Source organism: Akebia trifoliata, chromosome 4, assembly GCF_017979445.1.
Source record: "Akebia trifoliata isolate Shusen 1 chromosome 4, ASM1797944v1, whole genome shotgun sequence".
Lineage (NCBI taxonomy): Eukaryota > Viridiplantae > Streptophyta > Magnoliopsida > Ranunculales > Lardizabalaceae > Akebia > Akebia trifoliata.
The window spans coordinates 11167510-11191068 of record NC_141378.1 but is presented as its reverse complement, the minus strand read 5'-3'; the positions used below and the strand labels follow the sequence as shown (position 1 = coordinate 11191068).

Below are 23559 nucleotides of genomic sequence, written 5' to 3'. Positions count from 1 at the left end.
AAATAATTCCGAAAACGGTAAATTTACCGTTTTCGGAATTAATTTTTTTTACCAAAACGGTCAAAACAGTAAAATGTATTTTTTTTTTACCGAAAATACCATTTTTTATTTTTTGACTGAAATTACGAAAATAAAATTGATTTCGGTAAAAAAAAATGTAAATACATATGATTGTTGGATTATCGAAAGAGAGTGAATCTTTTTAGTTGGATTTTCATTTTTTTTAAGGTTAAAATTGTAAATACATATATAAAACAAAAAAAAAGGTATTTTCGGTATAAAAAATATATATTTTACTGTTTTGGTAAAAAAAATTAATTCCGAAAATGGTAAATTTACCGTTTTTGGAATTATTTGCTATAGTGTACCGTTTTGATAAATAATTTCGAAAACTCTACCGTTTTGGTAAATTATTCTTATAATTAAGAAATTGAAGATGATTGGTTATGTGAAGGAAAATCAAAGGCAAGGGGTTAAAGACGAGGGTATTTGGGCCATTTTCTATTAGTTGTTAGAGAAGACTATGCCAAAGGGGCATGGAATCAGTTTTAAAACTTGTGGGTATCTCATATTCATCCAACGTGGAGGGTATGCTAAAATTAACTCAATTTTTTGAGTACTTCTATAAGCACTCTATCTTTAACTTATTGCATCCCATCATAGAGATATAAGGAGAGAGACAAGACAATGAGTTTTTGATGTGGGACTAAACTCAACATGCCCCAACATGTGTGGGTCGGATTGGGCCAAAGCACATAAAGATATGAATTGAGTGATGTGGAGGAGAGAAAGGCCCGTTCTAATACCATGATAAATTTGAGGGTCCAACTCAAAATCAATTGGAAATGAGTGGAGAGGCCCAAGAACCTATAAGGAGAGAAACAAGATAATGAGTGTACGATGTGTGACCAAACTCAACACAAATATATCCCTCCATGTTTTGGATATGTTTTCCAAATGATGGCATGCCTCTAGGACTACAATTTGGGCAAATTGGGAATTAACCTGTGCCAACCTGAACTTGGCAAACATCAACGTGTGCCCATGCCCAACCCGACCTTGGGATTGAAATGCTCAACCAAAACCCAACCTAAGTCGAGTTGGTCGGGTTAATTTATTCCCCATTAATATTACATAATTTAGCAATGATAAGGGCTTATGTAAACGTAAGTGGTATTTAAACGAAATTAATATTTATAATTATTTATCTTAAAATCGTGTTTCAAAATTTACATATATAAAATTATAATCAAATTTAAAAAAAAGATGAAGAAAATGATGATTAACTAAAATTACCATCTTAATTCATTTATCGTTACTCATAATTTTCAACAAAACAAACATTTACATTGTATATCAATATAGAATTACAAAAACAAAAGCATTTATATCAAAACAATTGTTTATTTTATGAAAATAATCACATACTAATTTTGATATATAAAAAGTCAAAACTGTACATAGTAAATGAATGGGAAACTAAGATATAAGAAATATTTTTAAGTTTTAGTCATATTAAATTCAGGTTTGGGAAAATCGGGTTGCCCAATGCCTATGCCCAAACCCAACCCTATTTGAGTTAGGCATTTATTTTTGTTGCCCGAACCTGAGACCAAACCCAGGCTAACTATGCCCAGACCTGACCTAAGATCGGGTTCAACCCATTGGGTTAAGGGATTGACTAGCCCTACATGCCTCATGTAAATTCTTTAACAGACCTTGATGGAAAGGTACCTAATTGGCCACATCTTCAACATATAGCCAAAAATCCTTATTTTTTCTCCTCAAAACACATCTTCAGCCCTTGATTTTTCATCTTCAAAATCAATAATAATCTTCAACTTTAAGATACTATCTACTTCAACCTTCAAACCTTAATAGGAAAGATGTGATTTTTGGGGAAGTAGGAAAAAATTGAAGGATTTCTTCGAAGAGTTAAGGAAAGGTTGAAAACAATCGATTAAAGATAAACTTAAATAGATTAAAGGGAATTTACCATATAGGTTATTTAGAATTTGTCTATGAGAGAAGACAAAGCTAAGGTCTCATCAGTTGATACATAGAAGGTAAAGCAATTAATGATACTATCAATCGCCTGTAGTGCCCCCACCCTAAATGAAAATCATGGTTCCGCACTGCCCATACATAAGACCTTACATACATCAAGACCAAGTAAAACAAGTTCAAATTTCCCCAATCATTAACATATAGGCAATTATAATAGAATCTGAACTCAATGTAAATTCTGTTATTAGATAGATTTGGTGTTTGGTGATCTTGTTTCCCGAAGTCTCCTTTCTTCCGAAAGTACTTTTGCAAACCTGTAAGGTTAGAAAATTAACAAGCATAGTTCACAGTTATGACCGTTTCATGCCAAACAAATCACGATATAATTCTATGATAGAATGCAGGCTGGTATTACCACACTCTAATATATATTATAACTATACACCACTTTTTTTTTTTTTAGTTTCTAGGAAGTAAAAAAAATTCAAAATACCCTTTGGATTTGGTGAAAATTAGAGTTACCTCCTTGGTTTCAAATTAATGACATTAGTCTTTTCAATCTTGCATGAGAGACCAACATAAAATGATCAAATGCTCTCATCTTCAACCTCATGGTAGAACACTTGATATTTTTTTTCCCCAAAAATCATTGTCTTGAACTTCTAAGATAAATTTTTTAGCCTATTGAACCACTTCAAGCTTCACTTCAACATCTTGGTGAACTTAATTTTTTTCCAAGCACCTTTCGCACATCTTCGTATTCCCCTTTAAAATGCCTTGTTCTTGAGGTTTGACTGATGGAGAGAGAATCTATAAAAAAATTTAACTTAGAAGTTGAAGACAATGGGTTTTTGGAGAAGAATCAAGGGATTTTAACAAAGATAGAAGGTGAGAACATTTTTTACATTAATCACATAAGACTAAAGTCAAAGCACATGTCATTCATTTGAGAACACAAGGGTATCCCTAAGTTTTACCAAAACCTAACCGCCGGGGGAGGGGGTTCTTCAAAATTAACTAAGTGATATGCTTATACTAGCTTTAATCGTAACAATTTGACTAATGGTTTGATATTATAATAAAAGATGATTTTTAGAAGTTTAGGGTTATAGTTGTATAGTATAATGGTGCGGTAATATCACAACCCAAGAGTAATACAAAGACTCGTATGGAAATTGTTTTTCACCTTTTGAGGGCCTCGGCATTAGTACCGCCATTTTCTACAGGTTGAAAGATACCTGTCTCAATGTTCACCCTAGAAACTGGTTTCTTCAACAAGTCTTCGCCGATTTGCACAAGATCATTCAAGTTTTTCTTCGTAGCAATATCAACAGATGACACCGTTCCACTTAATGTGTCGTCCTGGTAATTCATTTTCTTGCATAATGAGAATCAGTGATTCATAGAAGTTAAAACTTACTGAATTCCAAATTGGAGAACGTAATGATCTTTTGATTAGAAAATGAAAAAAAAATCGAAATCGAGAATAATAGAAAATTAAGCATAAAATTTTGTTATTGGCATCATAGCATAAAAAAGGTTAATTTACTAAAACAGTTTTATATATGTATTTTGGCAAAATTATTGAACCAGCCATTTTCCTTATGAAAGGAATCCTAAAAAAAGTAGAAAAATTGTGAAATTCTCATTTCATCTCACTATTCATTTTAATTCCGAATAGGCGAAAAAAGTAAATCTATCATTTTCATAATTAAGTGTGGGGGTGGGGGTGGGGGGGGGGGGGGGTGATATATACTGATTTAAATTTAGTAAATGGTTAAAAACATTTCCTCTTTATAAAAAATAAAATTTTAATGTTTAAACACAGAAGAAGGGTAGATTTACCTTTTTCAGAATTAAAATGAAACTGAAATGGTTCAGTAATTTGGTAAGCCAATCTAACTGGTTCAGTAATTTTCAAGGCATATTTTGGTAAGTCAATCTAACTGGTTCAGTAATTTTTGTAAAATAATGTCTTTTAACGTCGCTTCTTAGGTTTTTTGTTTTTTTTCCTTTTTTTGTTTAGCAAAATATGTTCAAAATTAATAAGGTCTAACGCTTTTGAAAATAGTGGTTTTTAAATTTCAAATTTCAAAAAATAAAGCTATTAATAAATAATTTCCAATATAATACTATAATAGCATTATATTGCTTATGAATTTAATTTTTGAAAAATTTCAATCCCTTGTTAGGATCATAATTATAATACCAACAAACATGTACGGGTGATTACCTGAATTCTTAAGTAGTTATCCTCAGAGTGAAGGGCATTGAAAACCACACAAATATGGAAATCAACCATGTCTGCACTTGCTTGAGTAAACACATCAACTAATGGAGTAGAACCATTTCTAAGTAACCACTCAAGAACTCCCCAATTAGCAGCCATCTTAGCACTGTATTTCTGTTCTATCTTCGGTGTGCCAGTCCCTATCGAGATGACGAGAAATCGCCCATAGTCCATGGGCTTAAATAGAAGGAAATCTGAATTATTCTTCAGAACTTGCTTAGTTACTTCACTAATAGCAACCAAAGCCTACAATCATGAATTAAGTTAGTATAAGCTTTGTCTTTAATGTATGTAACCAGTGCAATATAGGTTGTTTTACTTTAAGATTTTGATAATGCATTTACCGGGTTATTTGCAGCTACACCACCATCGACGAGGTTGAATTCTTGTGTATTTCCTTCTTTATCTTGGGTTTTAAAGTAATGGGCAGGAAGATAAGTTGGCGCCGCTGAGGTTCCAATGCAGATGTCAGATAATTGAGCATCCATGGTCGGAGAGGTCTTCACCTGCACGGGGAATGATAATTGCCAACAAATCCTCGATGAACTTAAGTGTTGGGTTGGTGGAGTAGTCTCATAGGGTTCCCAACATGAGCCAATTAGGGACATATAGCTGTTCTATATATTGTTGGCCTAAACTTCATGGCCTAGTGTGAAAGGAGTGTGAGGACCACGCCCGGGGGTCGTACGAAAAAAAAAGGTTCATGAAAAAGAGTCATGATTTAGAATGGTGTCTCATTCCTATAGCAACATGTGGTGTCTACTTGGCATGTTTTCATGGGAGACTAACACATCGGGCTGTGTGCCATTAGTTGGGAGCCAATGTGTTTTAAACTCCAACTGACTTGTGCCACGTAGACACCGTTCCTATTCCATACGAACGTGACACCTTACCTGAACCTGATTCTATGAAAAATATCCTTAAGCATAAGAAGAAAAGTAAAAGTAGTTGAAGCTCCTCAAACCAATGTTATTGTTTGTGGAGCATGTAGGTATCAGAAAGGAGTATTGTTCATCTTTTAACGTAGTGGAGACGCCTGTCAAGCTCAAGACTAAGTTTGCTTGGTGGTTGGAGGATGGAGTAACATGTTGGAAGAGGATATCATTCAAATATAGCTCAATGCTATTTATGAGGCGATGAAATTTGCTAGACATCGTGCTATCTCTCAAGTATATTAATCTCATCTGATTCTCTTTATTTGATTAAATGCATCCAAAATGAGTTTGAACCATCGTGTAGATACTTGAAAATCATAAAGGAGATTCAACTCTTGCGTAGTTCATTTGCTACTTGTGATTTTGATCTCTTTTGGAGGGGGATGATCAGGGCTGCTGATTTTTTTAGCAAAGCTATCCTCAAGAGCTTCAGCGCATTTTAGAGGAAGATCTTACTTGTAATTACACTCGCTAACAGTGTATTTTTTGGGGAGGGAATCCCTTAACCCCAGCTTATCAATAATAATAATAATAATAATAAAATAGTTCTATGTATGTGAGTGGTAATTAATTTCACCAAATTTGGGAGAAGAAATTTGCAACTCTACTTCACATAACTCCATCTTCCAACAGGCCATAGTTTATTAGTGGACAATCTTTGACTAAAACATCTTGTGAGATCAAAGCCAGCCTAGTCTCATCAATATATAGCTGTAATATGATATTTTATTCTCAAGTTAACTTTAATTCAAAAATTTCCCCAAGTACGCTAACTTAATTTAATTTTTTTTGCTAAGGACCAAGGACGTTAACTTAATTAAATTGTTTATTAGTCTAGGGTTTAGTTTTCTTTATAGAAAAATAAATAAAATAAAAATTGATCCGCACACATTGGCCAAAGTCAAGTGGCTAGAACATTCAACAAGACTCATCTCGAGGATAGTCTGCGAATTATGTCATCTTGTGTTCTAAATTCTAATGCAACTGTGCAAACAATTCATTCTCTATAATTAATCTTGAGAGAGAGAGAGAGAGAGAGAGAGAGGAGAGAGAGAGAGAGAGAGAGAGAGAGAGAAACCTGAAAGGAAGAGAAGATGGTTGGCTGAAGTCGCTTGATATCGAAAGTAGGAATTACCACATTGGTCAAGGTGTGGTGCAACTGTAAATTACCTAAATTGTCCCTCATAAGCTGATGAAGATAGTTTCCATCATATTTTGGCCCAATAACCGATTTCAACAACTCTATCATCGAACCAAACATGCCACTGTGATTGGAAAAAGAAAAAAAAAAATTAATAGAACACCGTAATTAGCATCTTCTTCAAATTAAAAATGAAAACAAGCTGTAATTTAGTGTGTATTGGTATATACTATATTAACCTCTCTTGTGGAAATATTTTAGGGCCGTTGTCAAGGTAGAAGGGCACAATATCTTTGGCGTCGAAAAGAGGACGATTGTTTTTGTTTGGGGCAGTTAACATGGCTGTCACAAGACCACCTGTGCTTGTCCCTGCAATTACATCAAAATAATCGGCTAATCTCACAGCCTCTCCATCCAGCTCCTACACCAGCACATGCGCTCCTTAAAGTTAGGACTAGTTGAACAACTCTCTCTCTCTCTCTCTTCCAATGATAATTGGGCTAACATCTAAAATTGACAATTATTTTTACATAATTACCCGGATGTTGTCTTATACGCATGATCCCATTGACTCATGAGATAACACATGATCCTGTCTGTGCAAACACAAAATCCAACAGCCAAGATCTATACACATCTACATATTTCGATAACACACATCTTATAGATATATACTCATCTCGAGAAAAAATATCAGCTGTTGAATTTTATATTTAACTGGTTGGGATCATGTTTTTTTTTTTCTTTTTTTAGGAGTCACCGGATAAACGATGTAAACACAAAATCTAATGGTTGAAAACTATCCTCAAGATAAGTATCATAGGGATATATATCATTGGGATACACAAGATCTCAACCTTTTTGTCTACTGATTTTATCGAGTCTGTTGAAAATCCTCTGTTTATCTCCCAAACCCTAGACGGTTGTAAAATTGTTTTTTTGAAAAAAAAAAATGGACGGTCAGCCAGGGTCATGTGTTATCTGCTTGAGTCATATTTCTTGGGGAATATGCCCAAAAGCATGCCTCGATGCATATTTATACAAGTTCATGCATCAATATATATATGTATTTGTATGAATGGTATACCTGAAGTTGTGATTCGAGGAAGGCGAGAATGGTCCCCGGGATGATCCCTCTTATTCCTCCTCCATCAATACTAAGAATTGTAACTATGCTCCCATAAGTTGGGGGTTGTATTTGAAGGAAAGGTGATTTTGTTCTCTCCATGAAAAAGAAAAACTGGTTGAAAGCCGGATAATGGTGTGTGTGTGTGTGTGTGTGTGTGAGAGAGAGAGAGAGAGAGAGAGAGAGAGAGATTATAGTTCCTAAAAAGCTGTGATTATCTGTTGTTACATACAGCCATCGAGATGAAGAAGGATTCTATTCTTTTCCATGAAAGTCTTGAAGTATCTTGCACTTCAGTTTAACTGACGTTGACTAGTCCAAAAACCATTTAAAAATTCTTGTTTTACTGAAGATGGGAGAGAAGACATTTCTTTGCAATCTTCAAAGATATCCATATCGAGAGATGATGAGCTGGTGAACGATACTGTAGACCTAAAAAAAACATAAAGGCTATCCTGTCACATTTGAATCCCATGATGAAAATGGACTGAATCGGAAGGCTAGCGATCTCCCTTAGAGTGGGAGTCTGGTTACAACCCAACTTCGGGGTGTACAAGATCTAAGCTCAGCATTGTCCTCACTACTCATTGGGAGCATCGCCTATCCTAGTGTACATTTGAATAACGTGTTCTCATCACAAGACTAATATTTTTCTTAATCACTTTTATTGTCTACCTTTTCATTCCACCGTTTAGCAAGCGTGTCTGATTCCCACGCTACAGACTCTATTAGCTCATTGAGGCTCTAATTCGGGCATTTGTCAATGTGAGGCCCATCATTCCAGCCCAATGGGCTTAATTCAAGTATCAAATAGCCAAGCATGAGGGTACTTTTTAGAGGGCGGAAAAAGAGGTTTAAAAAAAAAAAAAAAACATTTGCAAGGCAAATTTGGAAGGGTATCCAGAATTTTTTTTGGTGTAGAGAATGACGCAATTATTAAGAGAATCAATTCCTTCTCTCCTTTCTCAGTTTGGCTGATTTCAATTTTGAAATCTTTCCAAAGAGGTTGTAAGACTTTTTCTAAGATCTTAGGTGTATGTTTCCTTATCCATGGCAAGACTAGGGAAATCCAATAAGAAATAAAACAAACTTTGAGGGAGGGGATCAAGAAAAAAGGGAAAGTCTTGTTTTTTTCATATTTTTATTTAGGGATGGCAATGAGTTGGGTAGTGTTGTGTGTTGAAGTAAGGGTATTATGAAAATTTACTATACCCTTACCCGACCCATTTAATAATCGTGTAAAAAAACCCAACCCATTTATAAATAGATATGCCTGACATGACCCATATATAACATGTTTAATATATCACAACATAATTAAGTTATATCACAAAAAATGGATAATTTAAAAAATTCTTAAATAATTGTTGATATATTTAAATGCAAAACAACTAAACATGTCAAAAAGGGACGACACCCCTAACTTAGATCCGATCCATTTAATAATCGTGTTAGATGAGTTGACATTATTATGACCTCAACTCAATTAAGTTTGATTCAAACCCACTAATTTCGTGTTGTTTTTAAATTGTGTTTGCAAGTTGTGTTAAAATTGCCATTCCTATTTTTATTCGAAAAGTCTCCAAAAGAGAGAGAGCACAATCAACCCATGAATCCCATCTCTTTTCACCTCACATGTCACATAATCTCCTCTAAAATAGAGGGGCATTATTGAAAATAAATGTGACGGAGAATGCTAACGTCCCCATAAGGTCTAATAAGTTATTATTCTTCATATATATATATGCAGGACATCCACTACACCAAAAATGAAAATTAGGAACGGTTTATCTAAAATGGTTCCTACGCCTATCTGAAACGGTTGAAAGACCGTCTCTTATTGAGGCGTTGTTAATGATTTTAAACCATTGGAAGCCGTTTCAAATCTCAGGATTTGGAACTGCTAAAAATCGTTCCAAAATCTGTATTTATCTAATAAAAAAAATACCTTGGACATCGATTTAAATTCCATTGTCTATTAGACTAATGTCCTAAGTTTGAGCTTTTAGACATCGGTTATAAATCAATATTTAAAGTGGTTACAAACCGATATCTAAAGTTTAAAAAAAAAATTAAATTAATTTTTTTTTTATTACGCACTTATTACCCGCAATCAAAATAGGCCCAAATAGAGAACAGTGAGGTTCTCTATCATATTAATTTATACACAAAAAAAGTTACAATGGGTCATAATTTACAAAATTAACAAGCACTTCACCATCAATACTCTTAACAAACCATGTTTACAAATAAAAACCTTATTACTAAGATGTCATTATCTTGATACAGCTTTCATACAAAGAGTTGTTGAGAAGAAACATTATAGTTGTCCACATGGCATAAGGTCTCTATTTACGAGGGAGTACTAAGTCGCAATACGTGTGCATCAACTCGTGAGTAAGGATCGACCCAATTATTATTCTGCATTAAGAGAAAATTTGTGGCTCATAGATATTTACCCAAGGACTTGAATTATAAGAATTAAATATGTGAATCAAAATGTGGAATAAAAAGATTCCCTAGGGAGGCCATATATAACAAGAATGATTGTCACCTCGCTATTAAGGACCAACCTATTTGGTATGGATTCCATGCCACTGATTCGGTTCCCACAGGTTCTTGTCCTCCCTGAAATATGGTATTAAGCAACGAAAAGGAGATCAAATCACAAAGCAATAAAATTAAAAGAAAATATATATAACACAACAAATTTAATCTAGTATGATTGTGCCTACATCCATGTTCGATTTCACTCTCTTGTAACCCATAAACAAGTTACAATTACATGGCACATACATATATGCTTGTATAGTGGTACAAAAAGCAATAATAACATTCCAATATGCAAGCATTAGGACAATAATTTTTTTATATTTAGGAACGGTTTTGAAACCATAGAGATGATCTTCGCCAAAAAAAAAAAAATCAATCTATTCTGAAATTTTTAATCCGTATAAGACAAAACTTTGACTGTTAAACCCGACCCATATATATATATCACTTCACTCTTTTATTTTATTTTATTGGAAACCACTAACCTAAGTGGTGCAGCTGAGGAGAAGGGGTTACAATCTGAAGTTACGACGATCACTCACCCAAACTACAGGTGGGTCCTCTCTGTGTGACATGTATGGAATGTCAGTTACATGATTTGATACATATAAGTAAAAGTTGCATTTCCAACATTCTCTTTATGTTGTCTTCAAAGTATACTTGTGTCCCCCCCACCCCCCAGCAAAAAAATAAAATAAAATCAAGTGCAACACATTTTTTTTTTCATTAGTTGGGTTGAAAGGGAATTCCAATCCCCCTCAACAACCAAACAAACAAAATTAAACATGTATTTTTATTTTTCAAGGCTATTTTTTTTTCTTTGCTTGCTTATCAAAAAAATATATATGATTTATTTGACAACTCGCTCCAAGTGCAACACAATTGGTGCTAGGAAGAACATGATAGTGAAAAAAACCAAAAAAGCTCCCAAATTGCACATTATTTTCAAGAAAATTAAATAAAATTATTTGAAAATAAAAGAATAATGAATTATTCACCCTTACATGATACTTGACAGATAATTGTGACAAGACAGCTCCCAAATTGCCCATTATTTTCTAGATATTTTAAAAAATAAAAGAACAACGAATAATTCACCCTTACTAATACATTACAAACCATTATTAAACAAAGTACAACACCATCCGGACTTATTAGGTCCATAATCCAAAGTTTTCTCCTAAGATTCCAAGTGTTGTCCAATTATTCACATATAGATCCCATAAACTTGCATTCTTTGATAGATTTGTTGAGTGGTGATTTTGCCTCACGAAGTCTCCTTTCTTTTGAAAGTAGTTTTGCAAACCTACAAGATTGGAAAAATAAAAAATACAATTATAAATCAGATGCAAAAGACATGGTTTAAAAAATATTCCTAGTGCCATTGCAACATTATTGTTGCAATCTTATTACATTATTTGGTATATAATACGTGTATGATGACCATTTTATTGTTTATAACTTTCATTTATAAGGTGTTCAATTCTGAAGTTAAAGTTTTGGAACTTTTTTTATATTTTAAATATGAATGTCATTTCGCTTCAATTCATTTTTTTGAACTCTTATTTTTAATGTTATTTGACATATCGAGGGATTCCAACATTTATATCTTTATATAATGAAAATGGATTAATTGTGATGTTTATCCTTTTTATTTTTTTCTAAAAACACCCCAACATTGCAAAATTGCTTTATTGTAATTAATTATATCTACCCCAGCAACTCATTTTTTTTATTTTATTTTAAAAGTAATGTCATTTTTTATCAAATGTTATAAAATGTCAGAACTTTCAAAACGTAAGTTAATTTGCGTTAAAATAACATTGTAAAGAAAGCTCTTCCCATTAATACAAAACAACAATAAAATATGAAAATTATAAAGAAAAAAAAAATCATAATTGCAAAAATGATAGTGTAGTTTCCAACCTATAATTTTTATATATTTATGGGTAAGCTGGACTTAAACCCACGGCCTAAAGTTGTTTTGCAATGTGTCAAACCAAGTGAGTTATGGATATAAGCCCAACCTATTGATAAACAATTTAAATAAATTTTGTAGGTTTTTTTTTAAAAATATCTCTTATCTTCCAAAAGTCTTTATTATCCAAAATTAAAACGCTAAGAAATGCAATGACTCAAGCTCATGGTTAAGACCGTTTCGTAGCTCACGGATCTCGATATTTTTTTTATATATTATTTTGTTAAACAAGCAAGAAAAATTTATTCATAAAATAAGGGTGGTATATGAAAGTTGATTTTCACCTTATGAGAGCGTCCTCGTTGGTGCCACCATTTTCTACAGGTTCAGAGATACCTGTCTCCAAGTTCACCCTCGAAACTGGTTTCTTCAACAAGTCTTCGCCAACTTGCACAAGATCATCTAAGTTTTTCTTTGTAGAGACATCAACAGAAGATATGGCCTCACTTAGAGTGTCATCCTGGTTTACCATTTCATGGGTAACCAAAATCGGTTATTCATAGAGGCTCAAGCTCGTTGAATTCAAAAATAGATAAAAATACAGAAAATAAAATGTACCCGATTATAATTATATTTTTATGAGAATCGTTATCTGATGTACAATTGTTGTATAGACAATTTGATGAATTTACCTTTAAGCCTTTGAGTTGAATGTTGGTTCACAAGAAGGCTAAATAAGTTACTAGCAAATGCAACCATTCATCAGATAACCGCTTTTGTAAAAAAATAGTTATGAAATCGGGTGTATACAAATTTTCATATAAATACTAAAGGAATATAATGGTTTAGTCATTTTTGCAAATAATGTCTTAATGGTTAGTGTTCACTTTACCGTTTACGAGCGTTACTATTCCCCCTTGAAATTTACTGCCATTATAGTGCAATTTCCCATATGATGATATAACATAATAAATTCAAAATTAAAATTTATTCGGATTCCAAATATTCAATCTAGGGTATTAGCGGCTCCTTCTGCCCATCACGGAAGACGAAAAAGACGGAAGAACAAAGAAATGTAATAGAAATTCAGTTTTGGTGAGCGAGATCATTTCAAGTCTGTTAATTTGACTTCTATTGGAGTGAAACGAACATGCTGGCCTACTAATTATCTCATCTGGGGCCTTTGTGTATTTTTTTGATATTTACCATAAATGGTAGAGTTTTCGAAATTATTTACCAAACGGTACACTATAGTAAAAATTCCGAAAATGGTAAATTTACCATTTTCAAAATTAATTTTTTTTTACCAAAACGGTAAAAACAGTCAAATGTATTTTTTTTATACCGAAAATACCCTTTTTTTTGTTTTACATATGTATTTACAATTTTAACCTTAAAAAGAATGAAAACCCAACTAAAAAGATTCACTCTCTTTCGATAGTCCAACAATCATATGTATTTACAATTTTTTTTACTGAAATCAATTTTATGTTCGTAATTTCAGTCAAAAAATAAAAAAGGGTATTTTCGGTATAAAAAATACATTTTACTGTTTTTACCGTTTTGGTAAAAAAAATTAATTTCGAAAATGGTAAATTTACTGTTTTCGGAATTATTTGCTATAGTGTTACCGTTTTGATAAATATTTGAAATGTTGTGCATATTTTGGTAAATCTGCCTATTTTTTTTTGAGATTTTTGGTAATGTGGATAGTACATAGAGCTTAAGAATATTATTCTGATGATCCATCATGAAATTAAATTTGAGAGTAAATGATTTAAATAAAAGGGAGGTTTGTGATTAAAAAAAAAAGTTACCTGGATTCGCAAGTAGTTATCTGCGGAGTGAAGGGCATTAAAAATGACACGAATATGGAAATCAACCATGTCTGCACTTGCTTGAGTAAACACATCAACTAATGGTGTAGAACCATTACTGTATAACCACCCCAAAACACCCCATTTTGAAGCCATCTTCGCACTATATTGTTGTTCTATCTTCGGGGTGGCCTGTCCCTATGGAGATGACAAGAAATCTTCCATAGTCCATGGGTTTAATTGGGAAGAAATCAGGATGATTGTTGACAACTTGCTTAGTTACTTCACTAATAGCACCCAAGCCTGAAATCATGTTGTGGTTGAAACAAGTTAGTATAGGTCTTTAGTATTTAATTAATTACTAGTGCAATTTAGATAGTTTTTAAAATTTTGATGATGCATTTTACCGGGTTATTAGCAACTACACCACCATCGACGAGGTGAATTCTTGTATATTCCTTCTTTATCTTGGGTTTTTAAAGTAATGGGCAGGAAGATAAGTTGGCGCGGCCGAGGTGCTATGCAAATGTCGGATAGTCGAGCGTCCATGTTGGAGAGTTCTTCACCTGCACAAAGAAAATGTCATGTTGGTGAGGTTTTCGCAAACTATATATATTTTTGACTAAAAATAAAGCTCTACTACAATGTCCATTTTATTTTATTCTTCTCTTTTTCTATTATTTTGTTGTTGTTGTTGGTATGCAAAAAAAACATAAAAATTAAAGCATTTCCGCTAGTTAGATGCTTTTAGGGTCTATTCCGAATCTTAGAAAGCCAAATTGTAATTGAGGGGATATGCACATCTCTTCTGTTGTATTTTACCATTCAAAACAATATAAGACCATAATAATAATAATACTTAGATATTTAAAAATGAATTTGAATATAAATAATAATAATAATATATATGTAATAAAGGTCGTTGAATTACTTGATTTATAAATAAATTTTTGTAGTCATTAGGTTGACACAAGAAAATTATTTAAAAAATAATATTTAATTATATTTTTTGTAATAAATATAAAATAATTATTTATTAAAAATTAACTATTCAAATATAAAATATTTTTCTCCTGCATACCTATAAAATAGTAATATCTATTAATCTTTGGTGACAGCATGAAGACGATGGTATTTAAGTCTTTTTTCATTAATTTATAAGAGAAGACCGAGGTCAAGGGGCTTGTCCAAGAGTCACCAAATTTGGAAGTAGAAATTTGCAATTTCTAATGCCACCCACTCCATCATCCAAACAGCCCCCTATTAAGGCCTTCACTTATAAAGTTAACTTACAAGTCGAGAAACGGTTCACTGTACACTACCAAGTCAATTAGTGTTGAACCCATTAGTCAAACTTAAATGACAAGACCATACAGTAATAATAAATGGTCAACAGAACTAGAGTTTTCTAAAATAAAATAATAAAATAAAATAAAAAAATAAAAAAATAAAAAAATTGATCTTGTGAGCCAGAGAGACAGAACCCAACCTGATAGGAGGAGAAAATGGTTGGCTGAAGTCGCTTGATATCAAAAGTAGGAATAACGACATTGGTCAAGACCTGGTGCAGCTGTGAATTACCTAAATTGTCCCTTATAAGCTTATGAAGATAGTTTCCATTATATTTTGGTCCCACTACTGATTTCAACATCTTTATCATCCAACTAAATATGCCCCTTTAATTGAAAACAAAAAATGTTAATATTGAAGTAATTGAGAGGAATTAAAATAATAAATTGTTGTTGTTATCCTGAATCTTGATCAGTAGTACCTCGTTTGCGGAAAAATCTCGGGGCTGTTTTTTAGGTAGAAGGGAACGATATCTTCGGCGGCATACAGAGGACGATTGTTTTCATCTGGTGTAGTCAACATTGCTGTAACCAGACCCCCAGTGCTTGTCCCTGCAATTACATCGAAATAATCCGCTAACCTCACATCCTTTCCATCCAGCTCCTACAACAACATTTTCTCCTTAAAGTTAGGCCTAATTATAAAGTTTTGAAATCTTCAATTGCAAAATATGATACATTTTACTGATCTAATATTTCTGATAAAGTTTTGATAGAAGATGATATGATATGGCGAATACCAATCTACATGCCACCTTATTCCAATATATCCTATCTAATACTATATTAGGCATCGATGATGAGGTTGACAATGCTAAATTAATATAAATCCATCATTCATTAGAGTTCATGTCTTATGTGTATGCGAATTAATGCATATGTATGTATTAATGTCTATGCATACTTTGTAGGCCGACCATTAATTGAGTGAACAATACCTAAACCTCAAGATACCCAGAAGAATGCATCGATACCTATAAAAGTTTATGCATCAATATATGTATTTGTATGAATGGTATACCTGAAGTTGTGATTCGAGGAAGGCGAGAATGGTCCCCGGGATGATCCCTCTTATTCCTCCTCCATCAATACTAAGAATGGTAATTAGCTTCCCATAAGTTGGGGGTTGTATTTGAAGGAATGGTAGGGATTTTGATTGCTCCATTAAGAAGTTAAATTGAAAAGAGGAAGTTAAAATTGTATAATGTGATCTATACTCTAAACCCAAAACCAAACAACAATGGCGAGAGTGACAGAGAGAGAGAGATTAATTATAATTCCTCAAAAGTTGTGATGATGTTTGTTTGATTATGCATGGAGAAGCAGTTATATATATATATATATATATATAGCCATATATTGAGATGAAGAAGGAACCTTCTATGCTTCTTCATGGAAGTCTTGAAAATTTCTCTTCCAATCTTGGAACAATTGCTCTTCACTGTAGCCGAAGTTGAACAAGTCCAACAACGTACCATTTCAAAATGGGTCGTGCTGGAGTAACATTGAAATTGACATCCTTTGGGATATTGGTGTGCATATAACCATAAATGCTTCTCACTCGTATCTCGATGAAAAGCATGTATGGTTCTATGGAAACATCAATGTCAGCAATGTCCCAATTTCAATGTTACTTCAGTATTTTCCTGTCAAAATTGTTGTTTTAATTACTGAAGATGACAAGAGAAGATGTTAATTTCTTAGGTGAGAATTTCTGTTCATTTCTTAGATGTTAACTCTTCAAAATTATCCATATTAAGAGACTAATTATATGAGTAGATGATGAGTGGCCTGATCCTGTACTTTCAGTTGTTGGATGACAACCATACTCCATCATAAATTAGAAATAGGAATGTTAATACCCATGCAAAACTTGGCGGTAATAATAGTGATTTTTATTTATTTTTCATTCCAAATACCTTTCAAAAAGTTGAATTATTAAATAAAATTTTAGAATAAAAATCAAAATTTCACCTTTAATTCATCAACAAAAAGGATCTTAACTTTTGGTAAGGGTACACCTAATCTGGCATTTTGCATTATTTGAGAAAATTTAGTAATGCTTCTACTTGGTGACCAACTAAAAGAAAGACAAATTAAATAGTTTGGAAACATTCAACAAGATTGGTTACAATTCCAATTAAAAGAAATACTCAAGTTGAAGATTACTTGTAAAACAAAAAAAAAAGAAAAAAAAAAGAAGAAAAAACTGTTATTGGCACCCCAATTTTGTTTATTACTCCCCAATTTCTTAATCATTTATCACACCCCTATTAAATATTAAAACACACTCTTCAAGCATCATGAAGGTTTGACTCATATTATAATCTTAACGTTGCAAAACATTAATTATAACACTCATTCAAACAATTTCAGTAGTTGTTTACAATTTTGATTAGGCTCATATAAAATCCTAAACCCCTAAAATTGAAATCTAGAAAAAATAATAATAAGAGAGCTTCTATTGGCACTCCAACTTTTACTTATTCTCCACCATTCACTTCTTTTTTTTATTTTTAATTGTGGTGTACGTAATAAGTAAAATTTGGGGTTCCAATAGCAGCTCTTTAACGAAATTAAATCAGGACACTTCAATGGATTATTTATAATTTTAAACTATAAAACAGTAAACTTTAGGTACCACCAAATATTAAAAATGGCCTGGAAGTTTCACTTAAAAAAATGAGTTTTTCTATAAATATATTTGATTTTTTTTGTTTTTTTGTTTTATTATTAATTTTTTTAATTCAGCTTGAAAGCATTGTAATCAACAAATTCATTTTTTGTAAAATTCTTTATGCAATTAAAGTATAACTTTTGCTCTTTTACTACGAATCAACTTACAGAACTGATGAAATTGTGCAAGGAAAATACCTAACCATATTAGAGATTAAGATAGGATAACCTAACAAATGCTTAATTTAAACAAGTTTTTAACCATTTTGTAAGTTAAAGGTAACACGGGTTATAGCACTTGCCTTCGTATCGGTAACACCAATTTACCATTATGAATTTAAAAAGGTCCTTATTGGACAAAAAAAATTTAATCGTCATTAATGAACTGACTCACTTTTAAAAGTGTAATGATTTTGTAATTCAACTTGACTGAGTAATTCAAAAACTCAACTGACCTGTACCCTGCGAGAATTGTAGATTTTTCCCATTGGGATACACAACTGCACATCCCCATAAAACATGTGCAGTTATGTATCCCGAGGGAAAAAATCTATGATATTGCACCTACTACGTCAGTGAGGTTTTGGGTTATCCGTCAAGTTGAGTTACAAAATCAGCACTCTTTTAAAATGCATAATCATCCTCCGAAATACTGGAAAAGAAAAGTAATAAAGAGTCTACATTTAATTGACAACACTTGCCATGTTTACGGTAGGTGACACCAATTTACAACATTTAAAGCTTGTTTGATTGTTCAAAATGATAGATTGAATGGTATGGTTATTCAATTACATTGATTTTTGTCCAGGAAACCTCTTCTAGATCAACATTTAATTGCTCTTAACAAAATGGCCCATTCTGAAGAAAATTAGTCGTCCTAAGAAGATCTGATTTTGAAGCGGGTAGACTGCATCAAAATTTTGAAGAAACGCGTTTTAGAATGCGTTTTTTCTTCCTAAGAAAGGGTCTCGTAGGGCACACAATAAAGTGTAATAAATACACGGTGAAAATTAGAATCTAATGGTATTTTGGTAAAAAAATAATTTTTTAAGGGTATTTGCAGAACAAAATTCATTAAGAAAAAGCAGAAAAGAAATGTAACGAAGAGTACATGTAATTAATATTTAGATGAAACCTATTTCCTAGAAAATTGCTTGGTTCAGAGGGACGCTGGAAGACAAGTCTTTCATGTTCCAATTGTTTCCAAACTGTATGACTAATGATTTAGATACGAAGAGGACTTTGACCCATAATAGTTGGAAAAAATCAAAGCAAGAAGATTTCTCCCATTATCATTATTAATTGAAAAAAAAAAGGGACTTTTCCAATCTCAGCCCACGGTGGAGGCCCTCCACCAAACAAACGGTTGAGATGCTAGCTAGGGATTTCCAGTAAAAGTGTCTACAGAAAAATCAGTACTAATCCTTAGAAGACAAGACTGATCCCAAGTAAATCTTTGTTCTTCCTCAACCCTAGGTTCAATAAGTGTTCTTAAAATAAATAAAAGTAAGAGGAGCCTCAATTCCACAGGAAATTTGTTGGGCAACCTCCTTATTATGTGTTTTGGAACTTAAAATACAATTATAAAGAGGGTATATGGGGGTGTGCGATATGTTAAATCAACCCAATGAACATTTTTTTGCCGTTAATGGAAGCTCAGACTCTAATGGAATATATGATGCCTACTTCTCCAATCGTGCATGACTAACACATCAAGTATGTTATTGTTTTCTCTAAATTGATGATGAGTTTTCCAAATCATATTCTTCAAAAAAAAAAAAAAATCTTTTGTTTTTTTCATGAAAGTTTTAATTTGATCTGAATTTAATTGGGTTCACAACTTCCTCTTGAAGAGAATGACTCTACTTGGTTGGGAGATTTCAAGGAGAAGAAAATGGGGAGAAAGAAATAGTGGTTGAATTTGGGGTCTTCAAAGAAACTAAACTAATTATTTTTTTAAGGTCATGCATCATTGGAACATTCGAGAAATTGTGAATTTCTCTTCTGAAAACCGATTACAGAAGTTGAAAAAACTCCAAACCCACCCTCTGATAACAACAATTTTGGAGTCTATGTCGAGGAAAGATTCCAATTTTTGGGAGATTTGTAGAAAATTCAACACCAAGGCGGTGTTATCTGATGATGAAGGATCAAATTGCGGCTCTATTTGATTATAGTGGTTTGGGGATGCGTCGAAAATTAAATTTATTAATCAAGCTTCTCAATACCTGACTTTTGAAGGGGAGATTGAAAATTTCATCGCCAAAATCTGTGTGATTAGAGCTTCTTGTTTGGTGTTGGAGCGGAGAAATTTGTGGAAGGCACTAAAGAACATTTTAAATTGGTCGAATAATCTAATTTGTCTAACACAATTATTAAATGGGTTGGGTTTGGGTTATGGGCGTCAACCCACCTAACCCATTTAGTTATGCTATCATTAACGTGTAATTCTAAATACATCAACAATTATTTAAGAATTTTTTCAATTACTCATTTTTTATAGAATTTCCTAGAACTTTTTAAAATATACATTTTTTTTTTTGTCAAATTCTTTAAAATATAAAGGGTGTTTATCTTAAAATTAATAAATGGTTAATCTTTAGTTTGGAAAAGAAAAAATACTTTTCTTAATAAGTTATTTATTTATATTTATATTTTTTTACTCCATTTTTTCATTAAAATCTGGAGGTATATAGTGTTTTATTCGTAATATTGACAAAATGACCCTCAGTAAGATTTAAGATCTCATCAAATAAGGTTATTATGTCTCATGTGATATGAAATATGCTTTGCTTTAGCCAATAATAATAGTACTAATAATAATAATAATATTTTTTTTGAAAGGTATAATAATAATAATAATATTGAAAAACATTTTCTTACGAAGTTGGTAAGCAAAATTTTCTGACCACATCACCTTATGATATCCAATAAACATCATCTAATACCACATAGTTGTAAAGGAAAATTTTTTATGAACTTTGAATATTTTTTCAAAAGAAGGTTATTTTTCACCATTGAACCAAGTTTACAGTTGTGTGACCTTATTTTTAGTAATGATATTTTATTTTTGATGGTGGAAATGAAACTTATATCTTCAAATAAATATTAGAATTTTATTAAATAGATTATATGGGTTGGGTAAATTTTCATAATACTCTTACCTCAACACGACACGAGCATGATCGAACCCGACCCATTGCCACCCCTCGACCCATTTACTTTGTTTTTTAGCAAAGCAAAAAAAATTTAAATTTACTGTAAGAGAATTGGATGCAACCGTATTATGATACATGATTTAGATTGTATCATTAGCAATGTATCTCACATCTATTTATAAAAGAAAGGTAGTGATGTAGAATACTCTATGTAACAATATCCATTGGAATGTTCACTTTGAATCGTGATAATCTGATGCCCCCCTCTGACATATTCCCCCTATACTCCCATCACAAAATCCTAGATCATTTGCCTCGAGATACACAATAAAAGATTTATGTTTTGCCTATCCCGAGGAATTATCTATGATTTTGTAATGTGAGCGTATGTCAAAGAGGGGCATCAGAAAAGCATTATTCATTCTACATTAAGAAGTTTAATAAATTAGGATATTTATGTTAGACCAGTTTTCATATCTTGGTTAAGGTAATCTCTATAAATATCTTATTAGTGTTAATGTAATATTCATTTAAAAATTCTCAATAAAATCAAATTTCTTCAAAAATAATGGGATACAAATGTGGTACGCTACCAATGTGTGATTGAATTGGACTGATTGCTGTTAGTGAATGTTTTTAAGGGATCAAGAGATCCTTGGATGCTTGAGAACTGGATACAGAGGATAATGAGTGCATTGGTTAGGTTTCTTAGATAGTTCAACACACACGGAGAGAAGCAAAGTCAATGGCTGATTCCCTAACAAATTACATAATCAGAACTCATGTTTTGTCAAGTTTTGAAGATTCTAATAGTCCCCACCTCCTCCCTAATTGCTATAAAATCTTTTAAGGGGGATGAACTTAATCTTCCCTGCTTCAGAATTGTAAATTACGAGTGAAAGATCCTTTGTACATTATTCTTGGTTAATATATAATATAAAAAAAACATATACAACTAGTGTTTACTAGAAAAAAGACTTTAGACATCACTTTTTAAAAGATGTCTGTAAGAAAAGGTGATGTCTATTCTTTGGATGAAAAAGTGCATGTCAAAGGTAGTTTTTAGAGACTGATTTTTTTCAAAATCATTGTTTAAACTCCCGCACTTTTTTGCGTGACCCCTCTACCTACGAAAAATGCACTTTAGATTTAAGTTTTGGTGTTTATTTAAAAGATAGTGATGTCTAAAGTCTTATTTGTAGTAGATTCTGACAAAATGCACATAATTTTCTTGAAAATTAAATAAAATCATTTTAAAATAAAAGGATAATGAGTTATTCACCCTTACGTACTTGAAAGAACATGATTGTGAAAAAAAAAATTACATAATAATACCTTACACACACATTATCAAATAGAGTACAACACTATCAAGATCAATTACGCTCGTAATCCAAGTTTTCTCCAAAGAATCCAAGCATTGATCCCCAATCATTCATATATAGATCTTGTAAACTCTTATTATTTGATAGATTTGGTGTTTGGTGATCTTGCCTCCCGAAGTCTCCTTTCTTCTGAAAGTAATTTTGCAAACCTACAAAGTTTGGAAAAAGAAAGTACACAATTACAAATGAGATGTAAAAGGCATGGTTTAAAAAGTATTCCTAGCACCATTGCGTCATTATGGCTTCAATCTCATTATATAGTTATTTGATGTATATGACCATTTTATTATTTATAACTTCCATTTATAAGGAATTCCAAAAGTGAAAGTTTTGAAACTTTTTTTTTTATATATATTTTAAATATGAATGTCATGACGCTTCAAATTAATACTTTTATTTAATGTTATTTGGCATATTGAGGGATCCCAACATTTACATCTTTATATAATGAAAGTGGATTATTTGTGATGTTGATCATTTTGGTTTTTTTTTTTTTTGGCTTTCTAAAAGCACCTCAAGATTATTAAATTTCTTTATCGTAACTAAACATACCTAGCTTGTAAATCCATTTTTCTATTTTAAAAATAATTTTAATTTTATGGATTTTATAAAACATTAGAAATTTTAAAATGTAAGTTGATCTGTGTTAAAATAACATATAAAGGAAAGAAAAAAATAGCTCCTCCTATGATGGAAAAAAAAAATTCCTCTTATAAAATAAAAATATCAATAAAATATAAATATTGAAAAAAAAAATCATATTTTCCAAATTGATGTAGTTTTTGACCATAATCACATGCACTGCCCTCTTGGAAAGTCCTACGTGCAACTGGTTGAGTCGAGGGTCAATCGGACCCTAGAGGATGACCCCAAGGAAAAAGAGACGTGCTGAAGTGACTTCAAGCTGGATCCTCATATTGCACTTCTTGACATGAAATTGGATAGGAACTATAAATGTTTTTTCACTCGTATCTCGATGAAAAGCATCTATTGTTCGCATACACTTCCATGCCAAGAAGTGCAATATGAGGTTCTAGCCTAAGATCACTTTAGCATAACTCTATTGCTCAAGGTTAAGAGAGTAGTTAAGAACATTTCCTGGGTCACAGATCTCGATGTTTTATTATTATTATTATTATTATTTTGCAAAACAAGCAAAAAGAATCTATTAATAAAACATACTTTATAATTAATGTGGTGGTCT

At 32.2% G+C, this 23559-nt stretch overlaps 1 protein-coding gene and 1 pseudogene across 2 annotated transcripts in view; both read right to left on the bottom strand.

The window, feature by feature from the left end:
- Positions 1-1992: 1992 nt before the first annotated feature.
- On the bottom strand, positions 1993-7647 carry LOC147403750 (patatin-like protein 2). The gene is made up of 7 exons (XM_086439468.1): positions 7461-7647; positions 6613-6794; positions 6311-6497; positions 4642-4803; positions 4241-4543; positions 3194-3369; positions 1993-2321 (listed from the first exon to the last, which is right to left on the bottom strand). Exons 1-7 carry the CDS (start codon positions 7599-7601, stop codon positions 2252-2254), a joined length of 1221 nt encoding a protein of 406 aa, XP_086295594.1. The 5' UTR covers positions 7602-7647; the 3' UTR covers positions 1993-2251.
- Positions 7648-11052: 3405 nt separating this feature from the next.
- The window catches only part of LOC147403749 (patatin-like protein 2), a 17991-nt pseudogene continuing 5484 nt past the window's right edge, over positions 11053-23559 (bottom strand). The window contains exons 2-7 of the transcript XR_015177575.1: positions 15559-15740; positions 15267-15463; positions 14188-14353; positions 13788-14090; positions 12315-12490; positions 11053-11358 (exon numbers count right to left, since the gene is read on the bottom strand). The product of XR_015177575.1 is annotated as a patatin-like protein 2 (transcript). The remainder of the gene's footprint in view (positions 11359-12314; positions 12491-13787; positions 14091-14187; positions 14354-15266; positions 15464-15558; positions 15741-23559) is intronic.